The sequence below is a fragment of the Clytia hemisphaerica genome, unplaced genomic scaffold (genome assembly GCF_902728285.1).
Source record: "Clytia hemisphaerica strain Z4C2 unplaced genomic scaffold, Clytia hemisphaerica genome assembly, whole genome shotgun sequence".
In the NCBI taxonomy this organism is placed as follows: domain Eukaryota; kingdom Metazoa; phylum Cnidaria; class Hydrozoa; order Leptothecata; family Clytiidae; genus Clytia; species Clytia hemisphaerica.
The window spans coordinates 499,179-523,791 of record NW_027104280.1 but is presented as its reverse complement, the minus strand read 5'-3'; the positions used below and the strand labels follow the sequence as shown (position 1 = coordinate 523,791).

Here is a 24,613-nt window from a genome sequence, read left to right as displayed (position 1 = left end):
TTTATTAATTTTTAATTATTTTTTTTCAACTTTCTAAGAGAGGGTCCCTTATTCTGCTTTAAATAGCCTGATTTTAGCCTATATTTACCTTATTTTTGGGGTTTCGTAATTACAATTTCTAACCCCCCCCCCCAAAAAAAAAAAACAGGCTACTGAAAAACACGGGTGCTAATCTACAGATCTTCTCAATTAGTGAACAGCAGAACTCGTATCACCTGCTTGACCCACCTGTCCAGTAATCCAAGGACCCTGCAATAAGTCAATGATGGTCGTTCTCTTTTTGCTGGTTGATAATGTATCAATTCCGTTCTTCCCGATATGAATGTTAAGACCACCATTACCAAATCACAAGCAGCTAGAGCCATGTAAACAAAGGCTAACCAGAAAAGTTTGGATTTCATTTCTCTTTGTTTGGTGATTTTAAGACATATTTCCTCTGGCGATCTCGCAGATCAGGTCAGGTACGTTAGAATCGAATCCGCAAATGTCAAACATACCGCGATCGAGTGGATTGGCGATCGTGAAATCATTAACCTTGAAAAATGGAGAGAAGAAAAAAGGTCTTTATAATCATCACAACAATCCCGTACAAAACCTGTAAAAAAGGTCTTTATATGCATCACAACAATCCCGTACAAAACCTGTAAAAAAGGTCTTTATATTCACCACAACCATCCCGTACAAAACCTGTAAAAAAGGTCTTTATATTCACCACAACCAACCAAAGAAAAAACCTGTAAGGTTTTACCACAACCAACAAAACCGTAAAAAGGTTTTCTATTCACCACAACAATCCCGTACAAAACCTGTAAAAAAGGTTTTTATATGCACCACAACATTCCCGTACAAAACCTGCAAAAAAGGTATTTATATTCACCACAACAATCCCGTACAAAAACCTGTAAAAAAGGTTTTTATATGCACCACAACATTCCCGTGCAAAACCTGTAAAAAAGGTATTTATATTCACCACAACAATCCCGTACAAAAACCTGTAAAAAAGGTCTTTATATTCACCACAACCATCCCGTACAAAACCTGTAAAAAAGGTTTTTATATTCACCACAACAATCCCGTACAAAGCCTGTAAAAAAAGTTTTTATATGCACCACAACATTCCCGTACAAAACCTGTAAAAAAGGTATTTATATTCACCACAACAATCCCGTACAAAAACTGTAAAAAAAAAGTCTGAAAGAAAAACTAAATCTTACAAATATTTGTCATTGTAAAATATACACATAAAAAAAAATTTTAAATTTATTATTCTATACTATATTGTATTCTATATAGTTGGTATTAATTAGTATTTTTAATTATAACGATGTCAGCCCAACGTTAAATAAATTGGAAAATAAAAATAAAATAAAACAAGTGATACCTTTATGGACCTACCTGGTTATGCATTTAACACATATATAATTGATATCTACGTGAGCGTGACCATTAAACAATCATTCAGAACACTAATAGTGACGATCTATTAAAATTAATCGTTTGTTTCTTATAAAAAACCGTTTAGAAACCAAAATTTCATGCTCTATAAATATTCTTTCATATTCAAGACTTCGTGAGCAAAAAAACACATCGATCTCATAATAAAATTTAGTAATTTGACTAAGAACATTGATGTATGCTTATTAATATTGATTCTTATAGATAAACATGCGTTTTTTAAGCCAATAAATTTTTTTTGCAAAAATCTGCTTGAGCCATCTTTCACCTATGATGATACCCTACTATCCTACAAAAAATCAGAAAAAATTAATGATCCAATTTTTCACAAAGTCCAAAAAACCTGTTTTTTAGTCGTTTTTTGGCCCAAATTTGCCTAAAAAATTTTTTTTTCGAAAATCGGGCTCCGTCACATTCGAGGGTTTATAGTTATGCATCTTTGTGCAAAAAATCATAAAGAATGAAAGCGCCAAACTCGAGAAAAGCTAATACCTAAGTAATTGATAATGTGCTTATAAAAAAATATCGAATTAGGCCAGTTTTTCTATAAAAGCACGCCAAGCAGCCTAAATTTCATGTCTAAACACACATATTCTTCAAAAGTAAGCCCTCAATAGCAAAAAATACATCTATCTCATAAAAATAATTGAGTAATTTGACTAAGAACATTGATGTATGCTTATTAATAGTGATTCTTATAGATAAACATGCGTTTTTGAGCCAAAAAATTTTTTTTACAAAAATCTGCCTGAGCCATCTTTTACCTATGATGGTACCCTACTTTGATACAAAAAATCAGAAAAAATTAATGATCCAATTTTTCACAAAGTCCAAAAAACCCGTTTTTTAGCCGTTTTTTGGCCCAGATTTGCCTAAAAATTTTTTTTTCGAAAATCGGGCTCCGTCACATTCGAGGGTTTATAGTTATGCATCTTTGTGCAAAAAATCAGAAAAAACTAATGAGCCAATCTCGAGAAAAGCTGGTAACGAACGAACGAACATACAACGGTTAATTTATAGGACCTCCACTGGGGTAGGTCCAATAAAATAAAATATATATGCACCACAACAATCCCGTATAAAACCTGTAAAAAAGGTCTTTATATTCACTACAACATTACCGTACTAAACCTGTAAAAAGGTCTTTATATTCACCACAACAATCCCGTACAAAATCTGTAAAAAATTCTTTATATACATCACAACAATCCCGTACAAAACCTGTAATAAAGGTCTTTATATACATCACAACAATCCCGTACAAAACCTGTAAAAAAGTCTTTATATTCACCACAACAATCCGCGTACAAAACCTGTAAAAAAAGTCTTTATATTCACCACAAAAATCCCGTACAAAACCTGTAAAAAAAGTCTTTCTATGCACCACAACAATCCCGTACAAAACCTGTAAAAAAGTCTTTATATTCACCACAACAACCCCGTACAAAACCTGTAAAAACAGGTAAAAAAGTTTTAATATGCATCACATCATTCCCGTACAAAACCTGTAAAAAGTTTTTATATGCACCACAACAATCCCGTACAAAACCTGTAAAAAACTCTTTATATTCACCACAACAATCCCGTATAAAACCTGTAAAAAAGGTCTTTATATTCACTACAACATTACCGTACTAAACCTGTAAAAAGGTCTTTATATTCACCACAACAATCCCGTACAAAATCTGTAAAAAATTCTTTATATACATCACAACAATCCCGTACAAAACCTGTAATAAAGGTCTTTATATACATCACAACAATCCCGTACAAAACCTGTAAAAAAGTCTTTATATTCACCACAACAATCCGCGTACAAAACCTGTAAAAAAGTCTTTATATTCACCACAACAATCCCGTACAAAACCTGTAAAAAAAGTCTTTCTATGCACCACAACAATCCCGTACAAAACCTGTAAAAAAGTCTTTATATTCACCACAACAACCCCGTACAAAACCTGTAAAAACAGGCAAAAAAGTTTTAATATGCATCACATCATTCCCGTACAAAACCTGTAAAAAGTTTTTATATGCACCACAACAATCCCGTACAAAACCTGTAAAAAAGTCTTTATATGCATCACAACAATCCCGTACAAAACCTGTAAAAAAGTCTTTATATTCACCACAACAATCCCGTACAAAACCTGTAAAAAAGTCTTTATATGCATCACAAAATTCCCGTACAAAACCTGTCAAAAAGTCTTTATATGCACCACAACAATCCCGTACAAAACCTGTAAAAAAGTTTTAATATGCATCACATCATTCCCGTACAAAACCTGTAAAAAAGTCTTTATATGCACCACAACAATCCCGTACAAAACCTGTAAAAAAGTCTTTATAAGCACCACAACATTCCCTTGGGAAGTCATACAAAGAGTTCGAATACAATGAAAAAGAAAAGGGTTATCTACAGAATTCTAATAACTAGAAGTTGATGACCTATTCACCGTGTGTTTTTAAGGTTTTACAGGATTGAAACCGACTGAAATGAATTGATGCCATCACTTTTTATAACGAGATATCATAATATCATGAGGGGTTTATCTAAAGAATCCTGCATTACTAAAAATAGACAAAAAAAACGACAAATTTCATAAAAATCGACATATTTGGCCGTCCACAGCCCCGACCGAAAGTGACATGTACCACCCATTGAGTTTCAAGCCCGAAGGGCTAGAGGTCAATCTCTAACCTTTCTCAGGCAAGAAAAATTGAAGCCTTAAAATATGCGCCGTATTTTTGATGACGGATTGAATCTAGCAATTCCTTTGTTTTCGAGTGATATATTTTTCGAAATTAAGCGGTAAATTTTAGTTTCAATCTGTTATTTGTGTAAAAACCAGGCGGGTCGCTCAAGGCCGCGCAACTTTGGTAGGATTTGTTGGCTTCAAATCCTACCAAGGAGATTGACCTCTAGCCTTCGGCTTGAAACTCAATGGTACCACCCCTACAGATTCATTCCTCTTTGTTTATCACGGGAATTAACTATATATGGTTTAAAGAACGACAAATTAAGCATGTGTGTTACAATGCAGGATTCTTTAGAGGCACAGACTACATTACAGGGCCGTGTGGAGAACAGACAAACCTTCATTGCCATGACGATGAGTTTGGCATCCGGTTTGTTCATCTTTTGCCGATAATTCTTTAAAGCTTCAGAAGGATGAACTTTTCCAATCCAAGTTTCGGAGTCAGTGTAAACGATGAAAACGTCCACATCCAGCCTGTTCTGCGTGGCGTGCACCATTGGTAGAGCACAGTCTGTTGCACCGAAATTGAGCTGAAAGATAATATGGATGTCCTAAGTTAAGTTTAATGAGGCATGATGACATAACTGATAAAAAGAGAAAGCACAGAAAATTGCGGAATAAAGCTATTGACATGGAAGTCGATTTTTTATACCTTATCGGCCAAAATTTAGTCGACCCTAAGTGACTAAATTTTGATGATGTGACTAAAATTAGGGCCGACTAATAATTGAGGCCGGCTAAGTTTTGGCCGATAATGTATATATTTTAGTCTCGCTCATTCAAAGTCGAAAGGGAATATTGAAAATTGATGCTGATGGGGACTGGGAATTAGTTCGAACTATAGAAAGATTCAAATAGAATTCGGAATTAGACATTTTTGACGTTCTAAGAATGATGTTCTGTTTTATGTGAGGCCCAAGTTCGAAGAAATAAAGTAATGAGAATATTTAAAACAAGATTTCTTCGACTCGACTTACAGAGCGTCCCACTTGAATGGCTTCAAGGATGGTCATATCCCTCTTCAATAAATGATCGATATTTTGAAGCGTTCCCCCGAAAGAAAACACACTACAATGTGGCTCAACATTCATCGTAATCATGGCCAGGGCGAAAGAGGCGGCAGCGGGCGTCAGGAAATCACACCCTACACAGTTACCCCAATCCATAGAGTCACTAACATCCAGATTTAGCATGAACTTTTTGTCTGTACGGAATGAAGAATTCTTGCCGGGTTGCTATGGAAACAATGAAAGAGATTCTCAAGAAAACTAATCAATTTTAGCAAGTATATAAAAGTTCAAATGATAAATGAAACTCTAGCGCACGAGCCATAGGAATTCGTTATAGCAGAATGCTTGACTATGTTAACCATGCCTGCATTTCTAGAATAGAGCTTACCCTGAAACTTAAGTAGAAAGCATCATTGAGAGCTTTGGAGATTTCAGCGTTTGGTCTCCAAGTAAGTGGTTCTTTGGTTGATTGACTAATTGTTTGATTTTTTTGTTGTTGTTGATGGCTTTGCCCTTGATCACCATTGCCTTGCTCATACATCTTTGATGCTAACAGAATCTGTAACAAGGTTCAATCACGGTGCATTACTTACAGGTTCAATCACGGTGCATCACTTACAGGTTCAATCACGGTGCATTACTTACAAGTTCAATCACGGTGCATCACTTATAGGTTCAATCACGGTGCATTATTTATAGGTTCAATTACGGTGCATTACTTACAGGTTCAATCACGGCGCATTACTTTTCTAATTTTCCCTGCATGGATATATAGTTGGTATTTGATCATTCATGTAAGGAGTAGTGAAGTGTAAAATTGTCGAAATTTAACGTTAAATATCACCAATAAGCAAAAAGATAAATACCGTATTCCCATAAATTTACACCCGGCTTTTATTGGCATGTAGAAAACGTGCGCCAAAACTAAAAGGGCTCGAAAAATGCCTATTCAATATCGGAACATCGAAAGAAGCAGGGAGCCCCTGGTTTATGCACCTTGGCCATCACTCTAAATAAATAGCAAACCTTGACTGGGTGAATTCTTGCTTTGTTCAAAATAGAGCCATCCCCTAAAACCTTCTTGACGATTTCTCTGTTTGCCGGATCATCAAAGAGCCCAAGGCTGGTCATTTTGCCGAGATTCCTGATCAAGGCTGTCATGGGCATGTCTTGAAGTAGAGCCACCCAAACCTAAAAATTTTAATGGAGAAAGATTGGGATTGTTGAGTAGAGTGAAATTGTATTTAATTACGATTAAAAGAGCTTTTAGTCAAGCTTTCAAAATCTGATCGGGCTGATCGGGATTGAAAAAACCGTATATTAGCGGTTTTAAATTTTGTTTAATTGATCAACTATTACCTCCTTCAATTTTTGGAAGCCATTTGGTAAATGCTCCCTGGTCAGTTGAAAAGAACATTTTTTACGTTGAGTGTTTTCCACTTGTACCATCTGACCTGCAGCGTCCACATCAAATTCTTGTGGCACCTTCCGAATACCGTATTGGTGCAACAATTCCAGCAATCTCTTCACATCGGCCGGGACATCCGGTTTCAGGTTCTTGACTTCCTCAAGAACTTTTATGTGTTGTAATATTTGAGATGTGATTGGATCCATTGGTTGATTCTGGAAAGAAAATCCAAAAATTAAGAAACCATTGTTATCAATGTGAAAATTTCATGATATTTACTAAACTTGGATCAGGCATGATACATACATATACATGGTGCTGTATTTGGATTCGACCTTTTTCGATTACCTCCCGGAAGTGTTCAGGGACGGTAGTGGAAATATTAAGGATCTTTTTTAATAAGAAGCCTCTTGGTGGACAAAGTATAACAAACAAAAGAATTTCTCAAAATTTGTGCTCGCACAGCTCTGAAAATGGGGTTGTTCTTTCTTTTGTTTAAATGTTGTGTAAGTAAAGGATTAGAGATTTGGGAAAACTTTTCCCTACAATACACAGACAGTGATGAAAGTACCATATCTCTTCTTACAAATTTTTAAAAAATGAAATAGAAAAGAATGAAATATCGTTACCCCATCGATATTTTTCTTGACCAGATATTTGTCCAACTTTTCTTTGCCACGTGTGCAATACTGGAGGACGATATTCTTAGCTTGTTCCTCGTCTCCCATCATTTTTGGATGACAATAACCCAACGTTTGAACATGGTTCCAATTATGACGTTGTTTGTACTTTGTCATCAACAATAACAATCGATTGGCATCTTTACTTGGATCGGTGTAAAAATTTCCGACACCACGCCGTCTAGCACGTCCCCAACTGGAAGATTTTTTGAACCTTTGCGTTGTTTGAGGTTTGGGTTCCTTTGGTTTTTTCTTCTTCTTCGTCTTCTTTTTCTTTTTCTTGGGAGGTTCACCCTCTTCAACAATTTCACATGTTTCAACTGGCACTTTTGCTGACGGTGGTTGAGCGGTTGCAGTTTCAGTGGAGGTGGAAGGCCCTGGATTCTGCTGTTGAGCTGCTTGTTTTGCTTTCTTCCGTAGTTGCGTCTTACTGACTGGCTTGGTTGAAGGCTTCCAATTATTTTGATAACATGGTTTACAAAGCTCCATCAATCGGAAAAGCTTGGTTGGGATATTACAGATTTTGACAATACTGTCATAAGCAGCTCGTTGTATGGTCCTATCTTCATACATGGTATCTCCCTGATACATCATACAATCACGTAATACCATCAAAATGTTCTCCTCTTTTGAGATACGTGCTTCACGAGCAAACTGAACGATCAAATCAATCACTTCCTTTCCCTTGCCCTCCTTTAAAAGTTCTTCAACAACTGGAATGTTTTGAACATTTTCTGCTTGAGAGCCACTCTTGTATTTTGCTTTATCTGAACCTAATATCAGATATCTTTTCAGTCTGGTTATATTATCTACAGTGTAGGAAAAACCACCTGCAGAGTTCTGTGACTGTCCTTGCAAAGGTTGATTTTGTGGTGTAGTAAGGTCTGGCTCTTGTTCTGTTGTGTTTACTCCCAGGGTCATGTTTCGGATGGCTTCCGCAATCTGGGCCCTACTCATGCTGGTCATTTTGGCCTTCAAAAGGGCAAGTTTTTTGAATGGATCCATAGTAGCTGTGGTTCTTCACCTCTAAGGGTGACCGTCAATGTGTTTTTGTTTATTTATATCTTTTGTTTTTTTTTCTGTGGAAATAAAAGAAATGATAGATATTAGGTAAATACAGAATGCTTTAAGAAGGATATTCTTTTAAAGAAACTAACAAAGCACATCTAAAAAAGCAATGAAATCAGGAGCTTGGACAACAGAGCAGAGGAAAAACAAAATGTTTTGATATATTATTCCAAAGATTATAAAAATAGTTCACAAACAAAAACAATATCAATATTGATGATGGTTATTTACAAAAGAAATTGATTTTTGAAAGAAATCAAATCACAATAAAAGTAATATTATAAAGTTTTGTATAATATATTGATTAAATTTTGAAAGAAGAGCTTCAAGCTCAATGCAATATTTTAAGCAATTAAATTGGTAAAAAACTAACATGATGTTATAGTTCGTTTAAAATAAAATAAAATGAAATATAAAACTTTAAATGATTCCTTGCATGTATGTACAGTATATGAAATTTCATTGTTTTTTGAAGTGACGTCAATTTTGAAAAGAATGAAACATTGGTTTCCAGCTCCTCGCGTGTAGCATTCAATGTAAACTGCTTCTATACAAGAAATATAATTGTTTGTTCCCTGCCTTATGACTCTTTTTATTAATTCTTATTATATGCTTCTCAATCGAATCCCGCACAACTCAGGTAAGAATGCCTAAACAAGGTTAAATGAGTCCGTAGTTTGGTACAGCTCGATTTCAAAAAAGAGTCCAGTGGTACTGAGATCACTCAAGCCACCGAGAAAGACTCCAATGTTATGAGTGATATGCTCAATAACTGTCGTTAACAAAATTGCAGATCATCTCAGGGACAGCTGGATCAAAGCCAACAACATCCAGCATGTGGCGGTCGTTAGGATCGGCGATAGAAAACCCATTGGATGTCAAGGCGATCACGATGAGTTTAGCGTTAGGTTTACCCATCTTTTCGCGATATCTTTGCAATGCTTTGTGAGGATGATTATATGAATTAGTGTCGGAATCGGTGTAAACAATGAAGACGTCAATATCAAGATTACGGTCTATCGCATAATTCATTGGTAACGCACAATCTGTTGAACCAAAGTTGATCTGAAACAAAACATTATCGAATCAATTAAACAACACAACATAAAAAATTTCTGGAGCATTTGTTGAATGTAGAAAAGATGGGTCCAAAAAGTTTTTTTTTTCAATAGCCCAGAAGACTTGAATTCTTTCTCTACTTTAGAGTTGGAAAGGTCTTGTAAAATAGACGATTGGAACGAATTAAAGAATATTCTCTGAAATATGATAATCAGTACCCGACTCATCTTCCTCCAAGCATCATTGATGGTCAAATCTTTGCGTAAACCATGATCTTCCAATCGCTCCAAACGACCACCAAAGGCCACCATTTCCACGTGCTCTTCTATATTCCATGTGACCATAGAGAGTGCGGTGGCAGCTATGGAGGGGGTGAGCTGTTCACAACCATTACAGCCACCACATGTCATTGAACCACTGACATCCAATGCCAACATAAACCGTTTCCCTGTTCTAAATGCATCTTGCGTTTCTGGTTGCTGAAAGGAGAAAATTAGCAGATATCACTTATAATAGCAGATATAGATTTTTAAAATTTCAGGAAGTTTTTGCTTTTCATGTTTGAAAATTTCAATCTACATCACAGCATTCTGACACCATAACATCAGCATTGAAAGAAAAAACAATCTTATTACCTTAAAGCTTTTATAGAAGGCTTTATCCAAGATTTTCAAAATTTCTTGGTTTGCTTCCCATGTTGTTGTGTTTGTCTTTGTGACAGAACTCATCATACTTAATGAAGCACCATTTTCATACGCTTTCATCCCAATCAAAAGCTGAAAGTGAAGAAATATTGTTTAGCATTACGAAGAGATGTAATGTAAGAAGAACTTACAATGAGGATCATAAAAATGGTCACAAAAATAATAACTGAATCAGCTGACTTGATTGTAATCAACTGCTAAAAGTGGAAAGGTAAGATAAATTGACTCCAACCTTAATGGGATGAATTCTTGCTTTCTGAAGACGATTTGTATCACCTAAAGCGTCCAATACAATTTTCAAGTTTTCGGGCTTCTGAAACAAACCAAGGGAAGTCATTTTCCCCAAGTTTCGCAGCATAGCTGTCATTGGCATGTCTTGCAACAATGCTTCCCAAACCTAAGAGAACAACAAAGATGAATGAATGACTCACTCAATATTTATCATTTTAGGTGGAATCTAAAATTTTAAATTAATCTTAATTTTAAAGTTACAATCTAAAATAATCTCTTAATTATCATGATAACTGTGGCATATCTAAAAATTGATAAAATAAAAGTCTATCAGTGTTATCATTGTTAACTAACATTTACCTTTGCAGAACTGAGGAACGCAGTTGGTATATGTTCTCGCACAACTTGGAATGGTTGCTTAGAATTTTTTGCTTTTTCTTTACCAGATGATGGTGGAGGTGGAGTGAGGGGGACTCCAGGGAGTACAATTTCAACTGCAAACTCGTCAGCACTTTCACGAATGCCATAACCACGTAAAAATTCCAATAGCTTCTCTTCATCACCTTCATTTTCTGGTGATAGCTTACTGACCTGTTCAAGAATTTGAACAAAGTTTTGAATACGAGACACATTCTGTGGCAAACAATTTGCTGATCTTCTCTTGATTTCGTTTAGCTTCTTCTGAAAACCTTCCACGCCTCTGGTGCAGTACGCCAGGACCAAATTCTTGCCATCTTGTTCCTCATCATCTTTGGATATCTTTGGATGAGCGTAACCAAGAACTTGCCGATGATTCCAATTGTTTCGGTTTTTAAACTTTGTCAACAAATACAGCAACCGTTCAGCACTTTTATTCTTATCACAATAAAAGCTAGATATCCCTCTCCTACGCATGCGCCCCCAGCCTGAAGAGCGAGCTTTGTCAGTGTGATAAGATTTGAAAGGGCTATTTTTCTTCTTCTGCTTTTTGGCTTTTTTTGAATCAGGTGCTTCTTCTATGCATTCTTCTGATTCCATCGGTTCTTTTTTCCTTTTTAATGGATTCTGCTTTAGAGGATTCTTCTTGAGCTCTTTTGGTAGTTCTGTTAAATGCTTCTTTGCTGTTCTTTCCTGATTGACGTTTTGCTGACAAAGCTCAATGAATCTAAACAGCTTTGTTGGTATATTACAAATTGGAGTAACTAAATCATAAGCCTTCTTACGGATCTCAGCATTTTGGAAATAACAACATTGCACCAAAGCAACCAGGATTGGTTCCTCTTTTGGACATCTCCCTTGAACACTAAATGTTTTGAGAATGTGCAAAACCTTATCCACTTCTCCTTTTTCTAAGAGCTCATTTATACAACTTATGTTTTCATATGTTCTGTCTTTTTCACTTGCATAGTAAGTATTTCCCTCTGTACCAAGGATAAGAAACCTCTCCAGCCGTTTGATTAGTTCTATTTGGAAAGAGAATCCACTCTGGTCCTCATTAGGTACCATTCCCTCTGCTAAAGATGCTACAATGTAGTCTGTACTATTATCGTACATCTCTTTGCTAGTTGTGTAGACTCCGTCACCACCAATGGCACCTCCAGAACCTCCTGCTACTGCTCCATTTCCGGAAGATGCTCCAGCAGGAACAATAGGTGGGCCTCCGACAGCTCCAGGAGCATCATTTGATGATTGATCATCTAATCCAACTTGACCGAGCTGTTGCTCAACTTGACTGAGTTGTTGCTCACCTTGAGCAGTTGCGTCGTCCTCTTCATTGGAAGGTCTGTCTCCATTTTGACTGCCCCTTCTCCCTAAATGAACAGATGTAAATTCATTTATTATTTTAATGTCATATTCCAGTGGAAGAGATACATAACCATACAAGGCTCTTTTTGATCTATGCAATATTAGTACCTCAATCAAATATGCAATAATCTACCAAGGATCTCACGTATCCTCACCAATAGAAAACTTCAGTTTGCAGGCCACTGTTTTCGTGAAATAAGTAACAAGAACTTATTATAGAAGTAGGAAAGTAAGAAATATAGTTTTTAGTTGATCAATCATTAAAAGTTTTTCATTTCTTAAGTTACAGCCACTGGGAGAAGTCCACCCTCTAGAGGTTACACTAGAGTCTCTATAAGCTGAACCTACTCAAATATTTTATATAAAATCTTTCAACAGTACAATCTTATCTTAAAGTGAATAAGGACCTAATAATAAGAGGTGCTATTTGACACAAACTTTCATGTATATCTGGAGAAAAAATCAAACAGTAGAAACATTACTAAGAGACGAAATCTTACCAACCTGAGGATATGTAAAGTCAACTGGAGCAACTACAAGACGTTTTTGACTTATTTGGACATTACTTTATCCTACCTAGACATCCAAATTCGATTTTTAATATTAAAATTTGCCAAAATATGGTCATTAAACATTCAAGAAATTTAGTTTATTGTTTTAAAATTCATCTCAAAGGTGTCCTGCATAAAGACTCAGAACATTTGGGATAATTACAGGACACCCTTAGGGAGAATATGGAACAGGTGTAAAATGTTATAAAATGAACAAGCAACATGCTGAATAGACCTTCCTGAGATAGATAGTAATGAAGAAACATGCTGAATAAAGATGATGTTCGAAAAAAAGAGAAAAGATAACAGGCATAGCATTAGATACATAAGCTTGAAAAACATGAATGATGAAGCTTGAAAAATGACAAAACAGGGAATTTCCCCAAAAAGAAAATCTGATTTCTACAACCAAAATTTTTTTTCCGAAAAAGACACTTTCAGCCAGTTTCTAGAGAACCTTGCCCTTTAAAAATATAGAAATCCTCATAAGATGTCATCTGTTGATGGAAATTTATCTTCCTGTGCAAGAAAACCCCTGTCAAGCGCAAGACATTAGTAAAAGCCCCTGTAAATCAGGGGGTTCAGATCAATATTTTTATTTGATCATTTGACGGTTCTATTCCCCAGGAGAATAATTTACAGTCAGCCGAATAAGGATTATTTTTTTAACTTCGCTGGTGATTTTTCAGGTTTAGTTTATGTCTAATGTTGTGGTTTTTTGAAGTGTTTGTTCATGACCCTGGACACTGCCGTACATTGTACGGTGTTCTCCAGTGGGCGTAAAGTGGGAACAAGTTAACCTATTTTGACCACCGTACAAGATACGGGGGCTTCACCGTACAATGTATGATGGGAGCTATTCCTCAAAGATTTATTCCCACCGTACTCATCCGTAACCGCCTCTAGTTCTAGTTCTATTGAATTATCACATAATACATTACGTAAATTTTCGTGATTTTAAACATAAAGGATAAAATAAAATAAAAAGTTAAAAACATAAGCGCAAGATGTTCTAAGACGCTGGTAAATGTGTAAAGCACAAAAGTAGGTGTAGACTCAAATATCAAAGTGTAAGAGTGAGCTGGGACGAGGACGTCTTTGACTCATATGACGCCATATAACACTTCCACCAGTCAGGCACATCCTGGCAAATGAACAGGGTGAGCATTTGCATGGGGTATTTCGTCACCCACCACCCAGTGTAAATGAGATAGGACGTCTCAGGCTAAAAGCGTGAAAATGAATAAAAATGAACTTCAAACTGAAAAAGGGAAAAAAGGAAGAAAACTGGGAACTTTATTTTTTCATTAAAAGTTTCTTCAATCTTCGAAGACAAAATTGACCAATGGAAAAAAAGTTCTTTGAAATGAAGCAAAATAATTCCAACCCTGTTCAATTAAACTAGGTATTCGGCGCTATTACGTCACTTTCGTTTTCGACCCCGTTCATTTGCCAATGTTCGCAAGTGAAAAATACCCCGTTCATTTGCCAGGATGTGCCTGACTGTCCGCCCTCTTTCAAGATTCGTCCCCGCCCGACCTATGAAGTAAAGACTGCAGTTGACCAGGGACACACGTTTTTACGAGCAGTCCGAAAGCGGTCCGTACATGTACAGCGGGAAAATGTATGGTGTTTTAGCATTCTAACCTAAAACATATTACATTATTATTAAAAAACACCCACCGGGCACATCGTACCGTGAGATCCGGTAACTTGCATCAGTGGAGGTTAACATGCATAGCCCTCAAATGAATGACCTGGCTGGTCATTAAAATACAACTACACAGCTCCGCTTGCAGCTCTACTCCACCATATTTTTGATTTGATTTATTTTTGTATTTTAATGACCAGCCAGGTCTTTCATTTGAGGGCTAAGCATGTTAGTCTCCACTGATGCAAGTTACCTGATCTTACGGTATATACAATGTAAGGCGGTATCCAGGGTCGTGGTTGTTCTAAGAGATGAGCGAATATAATTTTTTTTAGTTTTCAAGAGAAGTAAATAGACCTTTTTTCAAAGAGGCTACCCTGTTAAATAATTATGTAGTCCAGCAGAAGAACAATGATACAACCATGCATTAATTATTACAATATGCATGATACAGTAATTATGCATGGCTGTATCATTGTTTTTCTGCTGGACTACATAATTATTCAACAGGGTGGTCTCTTTGAAAAAAGGTCTATTTAATCTTTCTTCTACAACAAGATTACACTTCAAATGCAGATTATGCACGTAAGTTTTATATTAATACTTTCTTTTTGCATAGGTTTTGCATATTTTCAATACAATCTCACCACAGCAATTCGGACACCATAATTTTTGCATACAATTCAATATGGCAAAAAGGTCTATACGTACCCCCTCCCCTGGTTGCAGTGTAATCTTTTTTTGGAATAGCCCATTGACCCATTAAATAAATAAACTTACCAGTAAAAAATTGCCTCAGTCTTCTACCTGCCATTTATGTTACACACCCAAACAGTGAATTGACTGATCTGTATAAAATTTTATTTTGTTTTGTTGATTATTTCTATGCTGTTTCATTCATTTTTTTTCCTTCTTCTGCAAAACTTTCAAAATAGTTAGGGTAAAGTAAATTTTTATAAAGAATAGACAAAAATAAAATAGGTAAACTTACATGAAAATACTTAAAACTTACAAGAAAGCCAAAATCATTTGTAAAATCATATCATTTTCAAAATTCTGTGGTGCAATCATCAAAATTTCCAGCAGCCATTTTCGACTCATGTTTATTTTCTACACGACGATGGGGAAATTCCCTTTGCATTAGGTACTATCTACATGTACGTCTTAAAAACCGTTTGACGTGTGTATCATTTAAAGCCACAGATATCTGTAAAGCCCGAAGGGCTAGATTTGCGGCTTTTATCGAAAAGTGAAGCCTAGGTTTGAAAGGATTTCCTACACGAAGTCACAAAGTCGCGTGACTAAAATATGCAATTTCACCGGTTTGAGAGATGTGAAATAGCGTTTGGAAATTTAAAAAGTCAAATTTTTACTTCACTTTTTTTTGCTGGAGAAAGCTTAAAGTTGCCTATCTAGTTATCTAGCCCTTCGGGGGCTATCTTGCAATATATACAGTACTGAAACTGACGGATTCTTACGAGGCGGATAGGTTACTCTCAAAATTATGCGGGGGGGGGGGGGGGGGGTTGGAATAAAAATGTCCTGGGTGGAATTTTTTTGAAAAGGAGACTAATACAGCAGAATTGCGACAAAAAGGGCACCTTCAAAAACATTTTCCCAAAAATTAATAAGCGGGGGGGGGTTGGAATAAGAATTAGTAGGGGGAAATTTGTCCGTTTTTTGAGGTCGCTCGATTTTTTTAGGGGTAGGGGAATCAAAATAACTTGGGTGCCAATTTTTTTTTGGACACTTTGGTGTGATTTTCGGACAAATACGACGGTCTCAGGCAAAAATCATAGTTTGAAAAATTAATGAAAAATTTAGCTTGAGAAAACGGAGACCTGTTGTATATTTTTGGAAAGCTCTCAAAAAATTAAGATTAGTGATATATTGCGAGTATAGGTGATTTCTTTACCTAACTCGAGATATTAATCCTTAAAAACAGTGTTTTCAGTGTTTTTCAGGCTAGAAACAACAGTTTTGTCCAGTTTTTGCGCTTTCGTGAGCTCAATGTCCTGGGTGGAAAAATTTCGAAAAATTAATTAGCAGGGGGGTACGGCTATTAGGTACCCGAGAGTAATTGTAGTAGAGTGAATCAGACAGGTGTTCTGGGCTATATTTATGCAAATCTGATTCTTTATTCATTTCTATTTGATTTTTAAAGCTTTCTTTTTTCATAGAATCCCTCAATGAACAATCGTCATATTTTCTCTATACATCATTTTGATTCATGTTTTCACATACATTTTTTTTAATTTCTCCACCGAAAATCTCTCTCGCGTGATAAGAAAAAAGGAACTTCGAGTTAAGACATTTGGCTCTTTGATGGATTCAATTGTTGACGAATCGTGTGACATGAACTGTAAACACAGGAGTGTTAGGTTAGACAGCTAGCGTCCACTAACGGATTCGTGCTCCTTATGTACTACCTGCGTTTTTGTAGAGGTCTGTAGACTGTGTTAGACGTGAATGGTGAATAAGGTACATGCGGCGTTATATTCATCGTTATCCCTTCTTTGTTTTCCAAACAAGATTGCGGCGAGTTACAAACAGTGACTGTGTAAACACTCCACAGTGTAAACTGTGGAAAAAACTATCATGATCATTGTATTTTTGTGATAAATTTTTCTGTAAAATTTTAAGAATCGCTTACTTCTGGTTTTTATAAGAATAGTGTACTTTGGTTGAGGGTCAAGTATTCTTAAGAAATTGCCAAAATTCAGGGTGAAATATTCTTAACGTATTCTTACTTTTTTTGACTTGACTTTTTTACAAACATGAGAAATGATAAATTTGAGAGTTTTAGACTTTTGAGTGAACATTTGGGTTTAAATTACATTTTCTTCCAATTCATCTCTAACAAAGGAAGCAGTTTTTTCTGTTAAACAAATACAAAATGACTGTATTCTTATCAAATTCTGTGAAACTCACCCAAGAGGGTATTCTTGGGGTATTCTTGGGGGCCCCCTTCTTGCGATTTGGCTAATTTTCACCCTGATATTCTTATAGAAGATATTCTTATAAAAAAGCGTGTGCAACTTTTCACGAGGGCTATCAGGATCGTTTGAAAACAAACCGGATTCGAGTTTGGTTTAACTCTTGAGTTTTTAACATGAGACTTAATTGAAAGATACAAAAGCTCGAAATTGTTCCAATAAGCCTGACGTGAGTACATAGCCTGGAAGTCAATAAGCCCCTCCAAATTCGAAATATTCAATGAGTCAAATGGTCATACTGAAATCGCAATTCTCACACGAACTTTAGATTCTAAAAAGCCTTAAAAAATACCCTAATATCTCAATACGAGTCTCAATACTTGCTTAAATATACTTCGGCTATGCTTGAAGCAAATTAGCAAAGACAGCTACTCAAGAAATTGACGATGTTAGCTGCCATCATCCTTAGGACCCACGCCGCCAACGTGGACAAGGGTTTAAAAGTCTTCTATATAGTTTTTCGAGAGCTTTCGAATGGTATACTTGATATGATAATGTCTGAAAATGAGTTTGAAATTTTCAAAAAATTTCGCCCTTAGGGTTTTGCCAGGGAAAAAAAGAAATGTCCCAAAAAAGGGATGTTCCACCAGTGGGATTTTAGGGGATTTTTTCCTGAGGCATAACCATCCTATAGAGAAGGTCTGGAGAAAGGTTCAGCTAGATCTTATTTTTTCCCCGTAAATTATGCTAAACGACCCCACTAGATGAGGATGGAGGTTGAAAAGCTTTCAAAAGTGAGGAAAATTTTGTGTGGTCAAGACTTTGGTTAAAAAAGATCCTTAATGAGTAGAATGGGAGGGGAGGTTTTATTTAAATGAAATAAGATACTGTATCCTATCTATAAAGTGGGTTTGACTTCTCTTGAAAAGATCAAAGTCGAAAAAATATATCAGGAAATGTCAACTCAGTTACATCATAAAACATTTTGCATTCGTTTTACATCATCCATATAAACCAACGACCCACGAAGACGGTCTTTTAAACACTTCACTATAAAATGATATGATAGTGTCTCCAACTATCACAATTACAGATGTTAGATGTGAATTGAGCAGCCGGGCGAATAAAGGTAGAGTTACTAACAAGTGAGTGTAATGCAAAGTTATAGAATATCTCGTGAAAAAGTGAAGGCCTACAGTAGAGCAAAGCTCGAGTTCTGCCGGCTAGTGAATACTGATTGCTATTTTTTTTTGACGAAATGATGGGTGCTGAACACATTACAAGCGAGCCTTTTTCGAAGGGTAACGGGTAACTCTTCTCTTCAAAAAAAAGTGTAGCAATGGTAACATCTGACGTTTGTTTTACTCCGCCCGGTTGGTTAAATTTCAAAAGTTTCATTTAAAAAAGTCAGACAAGACAACGGAATTCATATTGGACAGAGAGAAGTGAACAAACAAAGTTAGAGAAGGTATGTAACGTGGTGGGGGGGGGGGGAGCTGCCACCTTATTAGTAAGTCTTGCTAAATTTCATCTCGGCATTCGGAAGGAATGATATCTTGTCTTTTGGCATTGCACGGGTGATGTCAGGTATGATAACCTTTCCAAATTTAATCTTTAAAAACTCTTTATATGTTTCAATGAAAAGAAGGATTAGGTTATAAAAGCAACCTGTATGACAAAAGAGATGAGGTTATGAAAGCAAGCTGTTTGAAACAGGAAAATCTCTAAATGGTATGATGATTGTAGAAAAGGAGGTTTAGATAGATTTACGATGGAAATATTTAAATAATAAGATGATATCACGTGAACAGAGCATGGTCGGTCTGACGAACAATCATGTCATTACTTTTTCACAACAACGTGCCAAGGAGAACAGTTACTCAAAGAAACCGTCGACCACGAGATAGACCTGTTAAACCTGTTTTCAAAGAAACTAGGAAGTCAAAAGTTTGAACACTATGCTAAATCTCTGTTAATAGCAGATACACGTGTTTTATAAGACATCCAAAATTTTTGAACTCTTCTAATGTTCTTAATTTTTCTACTTTTAAGCCTAAAAATGTTTTTAATATGTTCTTATGTTCACCATTCTGTGATTTTCCAAAGAAATCGGATGTCTTAGTACTTAGAGTCCACAAAGCCTTAAAATGTGCTTAACTTGTTCTTAACATTTTGGCATTAATATTCTTATACTGTATATGATCTTCTTATAAAGTGCGTGTACGGAATTCTCTGAAAAATTCTTTTTTCGTCGAATGATTATCAACGTCACAACACGCTATTTATGTAGCTAATCCAAGGGCTCAACTTTTACTCTTCCGCCACATTGAGTTAATTTCGATGAAGTTATTTTGGTCTCCAAACAATTAGCTTCAATTAGTCGCCATAAAGGCCTCGTTAAGTGGATAATATCCCTTTGATAGATTGGGTTTGACAGGAAACTGGAAACGAGGCTTCATGATTATTTCAAAGCAGGAAGAAAGTTGTTACCGTAAGATTTCTCTTGGTTTTTAAGACGACTCACACTACAAGGGATCTTATTTTGATTTCAAACACGTTTCAAGATTTGTTGTGAAATTTCAGGAAAATCTCCATAATCTCATGATTATCAGATAAGAAAAAGGAAGCTTTGCCCATGTGATAATTTCTGGTCATTTTGCGCAAGCAGGATATTTTCATACAAAACTCTTTCACGCAGGGTTGCAACGTTGTGAAATTTCTGAAAATGAACTTTATCCTCACCGTACATAACTTTGAGTTTACGAAAAGAACTTTGGTTGATATGTAGTAAAGTTTGTTATTATGGTTTGGCCTGTTGTGACAAAAATCTCTCAGGAAGACATAAAAGTAAAGTAAAGTTAAGAAGTGTTCAATTGTGGGGTAGTACCGAAGAATTCTCTTCAGTAGCAGCTCTGGTGCAATCATGAAAAAGGCGTTTCTGGAACAGTAGTCTGTTTAGAAGTAAAAAGTAGCACAGTATTGTTTCATTGCAAAGAATGTAGTTATTTGCAAGTTTATTGAAAGACGTCAGCAGAGAGCTATTGTAGCTTTATAGCTAGGCTGGCACCCATTAACAGATTCATGCTATTCCTTTACTACTTGCGGTTTTGTAGAGGTTTGTGATTCAGACTTTGTTATAGCTGATCGAGCAACGTAGAAATAGCGTGCACAACGTTTAAACTTCTAGGTGTGAAGATGTGTTTTTCGATTGAAGATAAAAAGGGGGTCTAAAGTCTAAATAGTCTCGAATTTCGTATTTCTTCGATATTTGCTAACGTCTATTTGGAAAGGTTCTGAAAAAGAAAAGGAATAAAAATTGATGAGAAATCAACGTGGTTGTTGTTTTACGCTCGTTACATTTGCATGTGTGTGTATGAAGAAGTTTAAAATGAAGTTGCACTTCAGTGATTTCGAATTACAGAGAGTATTTCATACTTTACAGTACTTTCTAGTTGAGGGGTCCATTATTCTAGTTCGAATAATAGAGGTTTGGATTAGAGAGAGTACAAATGTCTTTCATCAGTAAAGTTTTTCAAAAAAGTTGATTTCTTTCTTCTAATTTCAGTAAGAAAGCAAAAGAAACAAGAAAATGTGTGGGATTTGGGCCATCTTTGGTTACGATCATCAAGCTTCGTCAGAACTCCATCATGCTCTCCTCATCGCTCACCGAGGACCGGATTTCTTCCGTATCGAAAGTCTTCCGAACTTCAAACACTCCTACTTAGCGTTCCATCGACTCTCCATCATGGATAATTTGACAGGACAACAACCCATGCGTTTGTATTCACTACCTCACATCCATCTCACGTACAACGGTGAAATCTATAACTTCAAAGAACTCTTCCAAAAATATGGATTTGAACAAACGACATCGTAAGTTAAAAATATTCATTTTGAATTTCACCATGTGAAAAGATTTCTCGACATCCTTTGCAACCTCAACCATTCAAAACTTCCACAAATGACACAAACTGTAAATTGGGCAGTTCTAGTCAATTTCTTCCAAAAGAATGATTTAATAAATGAGTTTCCCTCTCTCATAGAATGGACGGTGAGATCATCATTCATCTTTACAACAAATTTGGCATGGAGAAAACATTACAATTACTGGATGGAGTGTTCGCTGTCTCCATTTTTGATTCGGAAAATGGAACTTTCCACATTGGAAGAGACACATTCGGGGTGCGTCCGTTATTCACGTTACGTCCGGATTCCGGTGAGTTAGGAGTTTCATCCGAAGCTAAAGGTTTGATTGGTTTGAACAAATCGAACGGAAAAGCAAGACCTATCAAGCAACTGAAGCCTGGAACCTATGCTACCTTCAACATCTGTAAAGAAACTGGCCTCTCTAAATTGTTAGAAGAAAAATCTTTCACAGATGTCGACGTTCCACAAGCCTTCGACATTCCAATCACGCTCACCGATGACGTCAAAGAAAACATCCGCAACCTGTTGACTGATGCTGTCCGAAAGCGATTGATGGCCGAACGGAGGATAGGATGTTTGCTCTCCGGTGGACTTGATTCTAGTCTAGTTGCAGCATTGGTTGTCAAGCTATCCAGAGAAATGGGCATCAAATACCCCATCCAAACCTTTTCAATCGGCTTCCCAGGATCACCTGATGTAATGAAAGCACGAAAGGTGGCCGAAATGTTGCAGACAGAGCACCACGAAGTCCTCATCACACCACAAGAAGCTTTAGATGCTCTTCCTGATGTAAACTATGCCTTAGAGAGTTATGACATCACCACAAACAGGGCGTCCACACCCATGTTTTTGTTGGCCAAATACATCCGCAAAAACACAAACACCGTCGTCATTTTCTCCGGCGAAGGATCAGACGAGCTCACTCAAGGTTACATCTACTTCCACAAAGCACCAACGCCCGAAGCCGCCCATGAAGATTCCAAACGCCTCCTGCGTGAATTGTACATCTTTGACAACTTGAGGGCGGATCGAACCATCTCCGCCCATGGATTGGAGCTACGTGTACCTTTCTTGGACAAAGCTTTCACCTCATATTACCTCTCCATCGATAAACAACTCGTCCAACCGAAAGATGGCGTCGAAAAATTCCTCCTTCGCTCGGCGTTTGATGGCCACCTCAAAGGCCTGCTACCGGATGAGATCTTATGGCGACCCAAAGAAGCATTTAGTGATGGAATCTCTCAGAAAACTGATTCATGGTTTTCACACATCCAACGCCATGCAGCTACACTTTTCACCAAACAACAACTGGAAGAAGCTGCCGAGAAATTCCCTATCAACCCACCTTTCTCCTTCGAAAGCCTGTATTACCGCACCATGTTTGAATCCAAGTATCCTGGTCAGTGCCATATATTGCCATACTTTTGGATGCCCAGATGGCAAGAGGGAGATGTGAAAGATCCCTCAGCTAGAGTGCTGACTAACTATAAACAATAAACTAAAAATAGAACGTCGTAAAAACAATTATCTAAAAGAAGACTAGCCAAACAGTTGACCTACATAAAAATAACAATTTATACAGGTAAATTCATAAAATGGACTTCCAATTTAATTTATTTTATTGCCAAAAATGGAGCGAAATTTTTAGAAACAAAATGTCTTAGGGGTTAATTATTGTTCCAAATATTCCAATTTTTTAGGAATTTTATTTTTTGTAACAAGTTGTCATTATTTATTTATAGACCACTGAATTAATAACAAAAAGAAACTCATTTTTACCGCAATTTGTTGTCATAATCTTCTGTGGGTGGGAGGCGGCCTTGAAATTCTGCCTGGCGTCAAACATTTCACGAATTAATTCGAATTTACTTCTTTTTGAGGCTATATTTTCTTCCGTTGTTATACATAAATATCTCTATATTTTTCAATTTTACTTTATGTAAAGATTCAAACTCTCCATCTGTTATTTACAAAAAACAAACTATGGTCAAATTCAATCCACCCAAAAATCAAACACTACAGCTCAAGAGGTCCGAAAACTTTTTATACAGTGGGAGTGGGGAGTGTAATAAACATTGTAAGGACTACTGAAAGGTAGCTGGTCAAAATCGGTTAAAAGAAATTTTGTATCTGGTTGGAATGGTCATAAAGTATTAATTAAAATTCATAAAAAACTGATTTTCAACTTAGAACCTTGTGCAAATTAGACTTCAAAAGCTAGTCACGATCAAGAATATTTGGTTTGTAATGAGAAAGGAAACACCTCAGTCAGCAGCAATTTTCCCTACAAAAGCTTCTTCTAAGAGAGACAAATATGTACAAATATGGGTGATTTTTTGTTACGGACTCTGGAATTTGGAGATAAAACCTAATTGTTCAGCAACAATATCGTGGTTGTACCACGCAATAGACGATATCGGCTTTCCGAATTCTCCCCGAATGATTTCCCATGATGCATTGCGCAAAAAATTCACGGAAAGTCAATATCGTCCGTGAATGTTTTTGCGCAATGTATCATGGGTAATCATTCGGGGAGAATTCGGAAAGCCGATATCGTCTATTCTATATTGAAGGCATACTCCAACCTTGTCCCAAGGTACAAAGTGGAGGTGGAGGGCAAAAAAACAAAAAACAAGAAAGTACTCATTCTCAGTACTGGTCAAGTACTCTAACTACGTGCCCCCCTGTACTCCATCCCTCAAATATAAGCGAGTGTGTCTCTCTGACAGGGGTCATATAGCTAGCAAATTCACCAAATTTTATTCGGATCCCAGTAGATCGTCAAGTTGCATAAGTTATCCTGCTGGACTCATAAGTTGAAGTGGAGGTCTAAGTTACCAACCCCTTCTTCGAAATTATGTTACGTGCTGGTGACACTTAACCATTTAGATTGAAACATATGAACCACCTCTATAAAATTTAAAATAAAAAACTTTGTACCTGAAATAAAAATGTGTATATACATGTGCTATTTACAAAATATGACATTATCAGAAAAAAATAAAAAAATCATTTCATTTTAAACGCAAACAAAACAAAAATAAATACATTTATCACTTTCTACTTTTATACAAATTCAATCATACTTATCGAGAAATCGGGAAACATGACATCATTATTTACAACCGATTCTGATGGATGCCCCAGCGTCTGGTCGCGCGGTCTAATATTTGTGCGCGCCATTCTTCTTCCAAGCGCGCGTAACGTTCTTCGCTCAGAAACAAAGGTTTGCCGCGCCTGAAAGTAAACAAAGAAACATTCAAAAAAAATATGATTCCACCTCAAAAAACCATGAACATTTAAACGACTAGACTAATATTCTTTCAACACTTTTCAATGCTGAAATGCAGAATTTCAACTGCGTGTATTTTGAATCACTTTTCTCACTCCAA

General features: G+C 36.4%; 3 protein-coding genes across 3 annotated transcripts in view; 1 reads left to right on the top strand and 2 right to left on the bottom strand.

Annotated features, from left to right (window-relative positions):
- Positions 1-330: 330 nt before the first annotated feature.
- Positions 331-15,281, bottom strand: LOC136816972 (uncharacterized). Its single transcript, XM_067073316.1, has 14 exons — positions 15,139-15,281; positions 10,732-12,161; positions 10,373-10,537; positions 10,072-10,212; positions 9,655-9,915; positions 9,146-9,442; positions 8,824-8,924; positions 7,259-8,327; positions 6,581-6,844; positions 6,248-6,412; positions 5,610-5,780; positions 5,189-5,446; positions 4,550-4,741; positions 331-534 (listed from the first exon to the last, which is right to left on the bottom strand). Exons 1-14 carry the CDS (start codon positions 15,170-15,172, stop codon positions 421-423), a joined length of 4,662 nt encoding a protein of 1,553 aa, XP_066929417.1. The 5' UTR covers positions 15,173-15,281; the 3' UTR covers positions 331-420.
- A 5,551-nt stretch (positions 15,282-20,832) lies between these two features.
- On the top strand, positions 20,833-23,005 carry LOC136816907 (asparagine synthetase [glutamine-hydrolyzing]-like). Its single transcript, XM_067073242.1, has 2 exons — positions 20,833-21,167; positions 21,338-23,005. The coding sequence occupies exons 1-2, from the start codon at positions 20,884-20,886 to the stop codon at positions 22,716-22,718; spliced, it is 1,665 nt and encodes a 554-aa protein (XP_066929343.1). The 5' UTR covers positions 20,833-20,883; the 3' UTR covers positions 22,719-23,005.
- Positions 23,006-24,254: 1,249 nt separating this feature from the next.
- Positions 24,255-24,613, bottom strand: part of LOC136816905 (E3 ubiquitin-protein ligase ubr3-like) — a 50,677-nt gene continuing 50,318 nt past the window's right edge. The window contains exon 41 of the mRNA XM_067073241.1: positions 24,255-24,458. Coding sequence (XP_066929342.1) covers positions 24,341-24,458 — 118 coding nt within the window. The 3' untranslated portion in view covers positions 24,255-24,340. The remainder of the gene's footprint in view (positions 24,459-24,613) is intronic.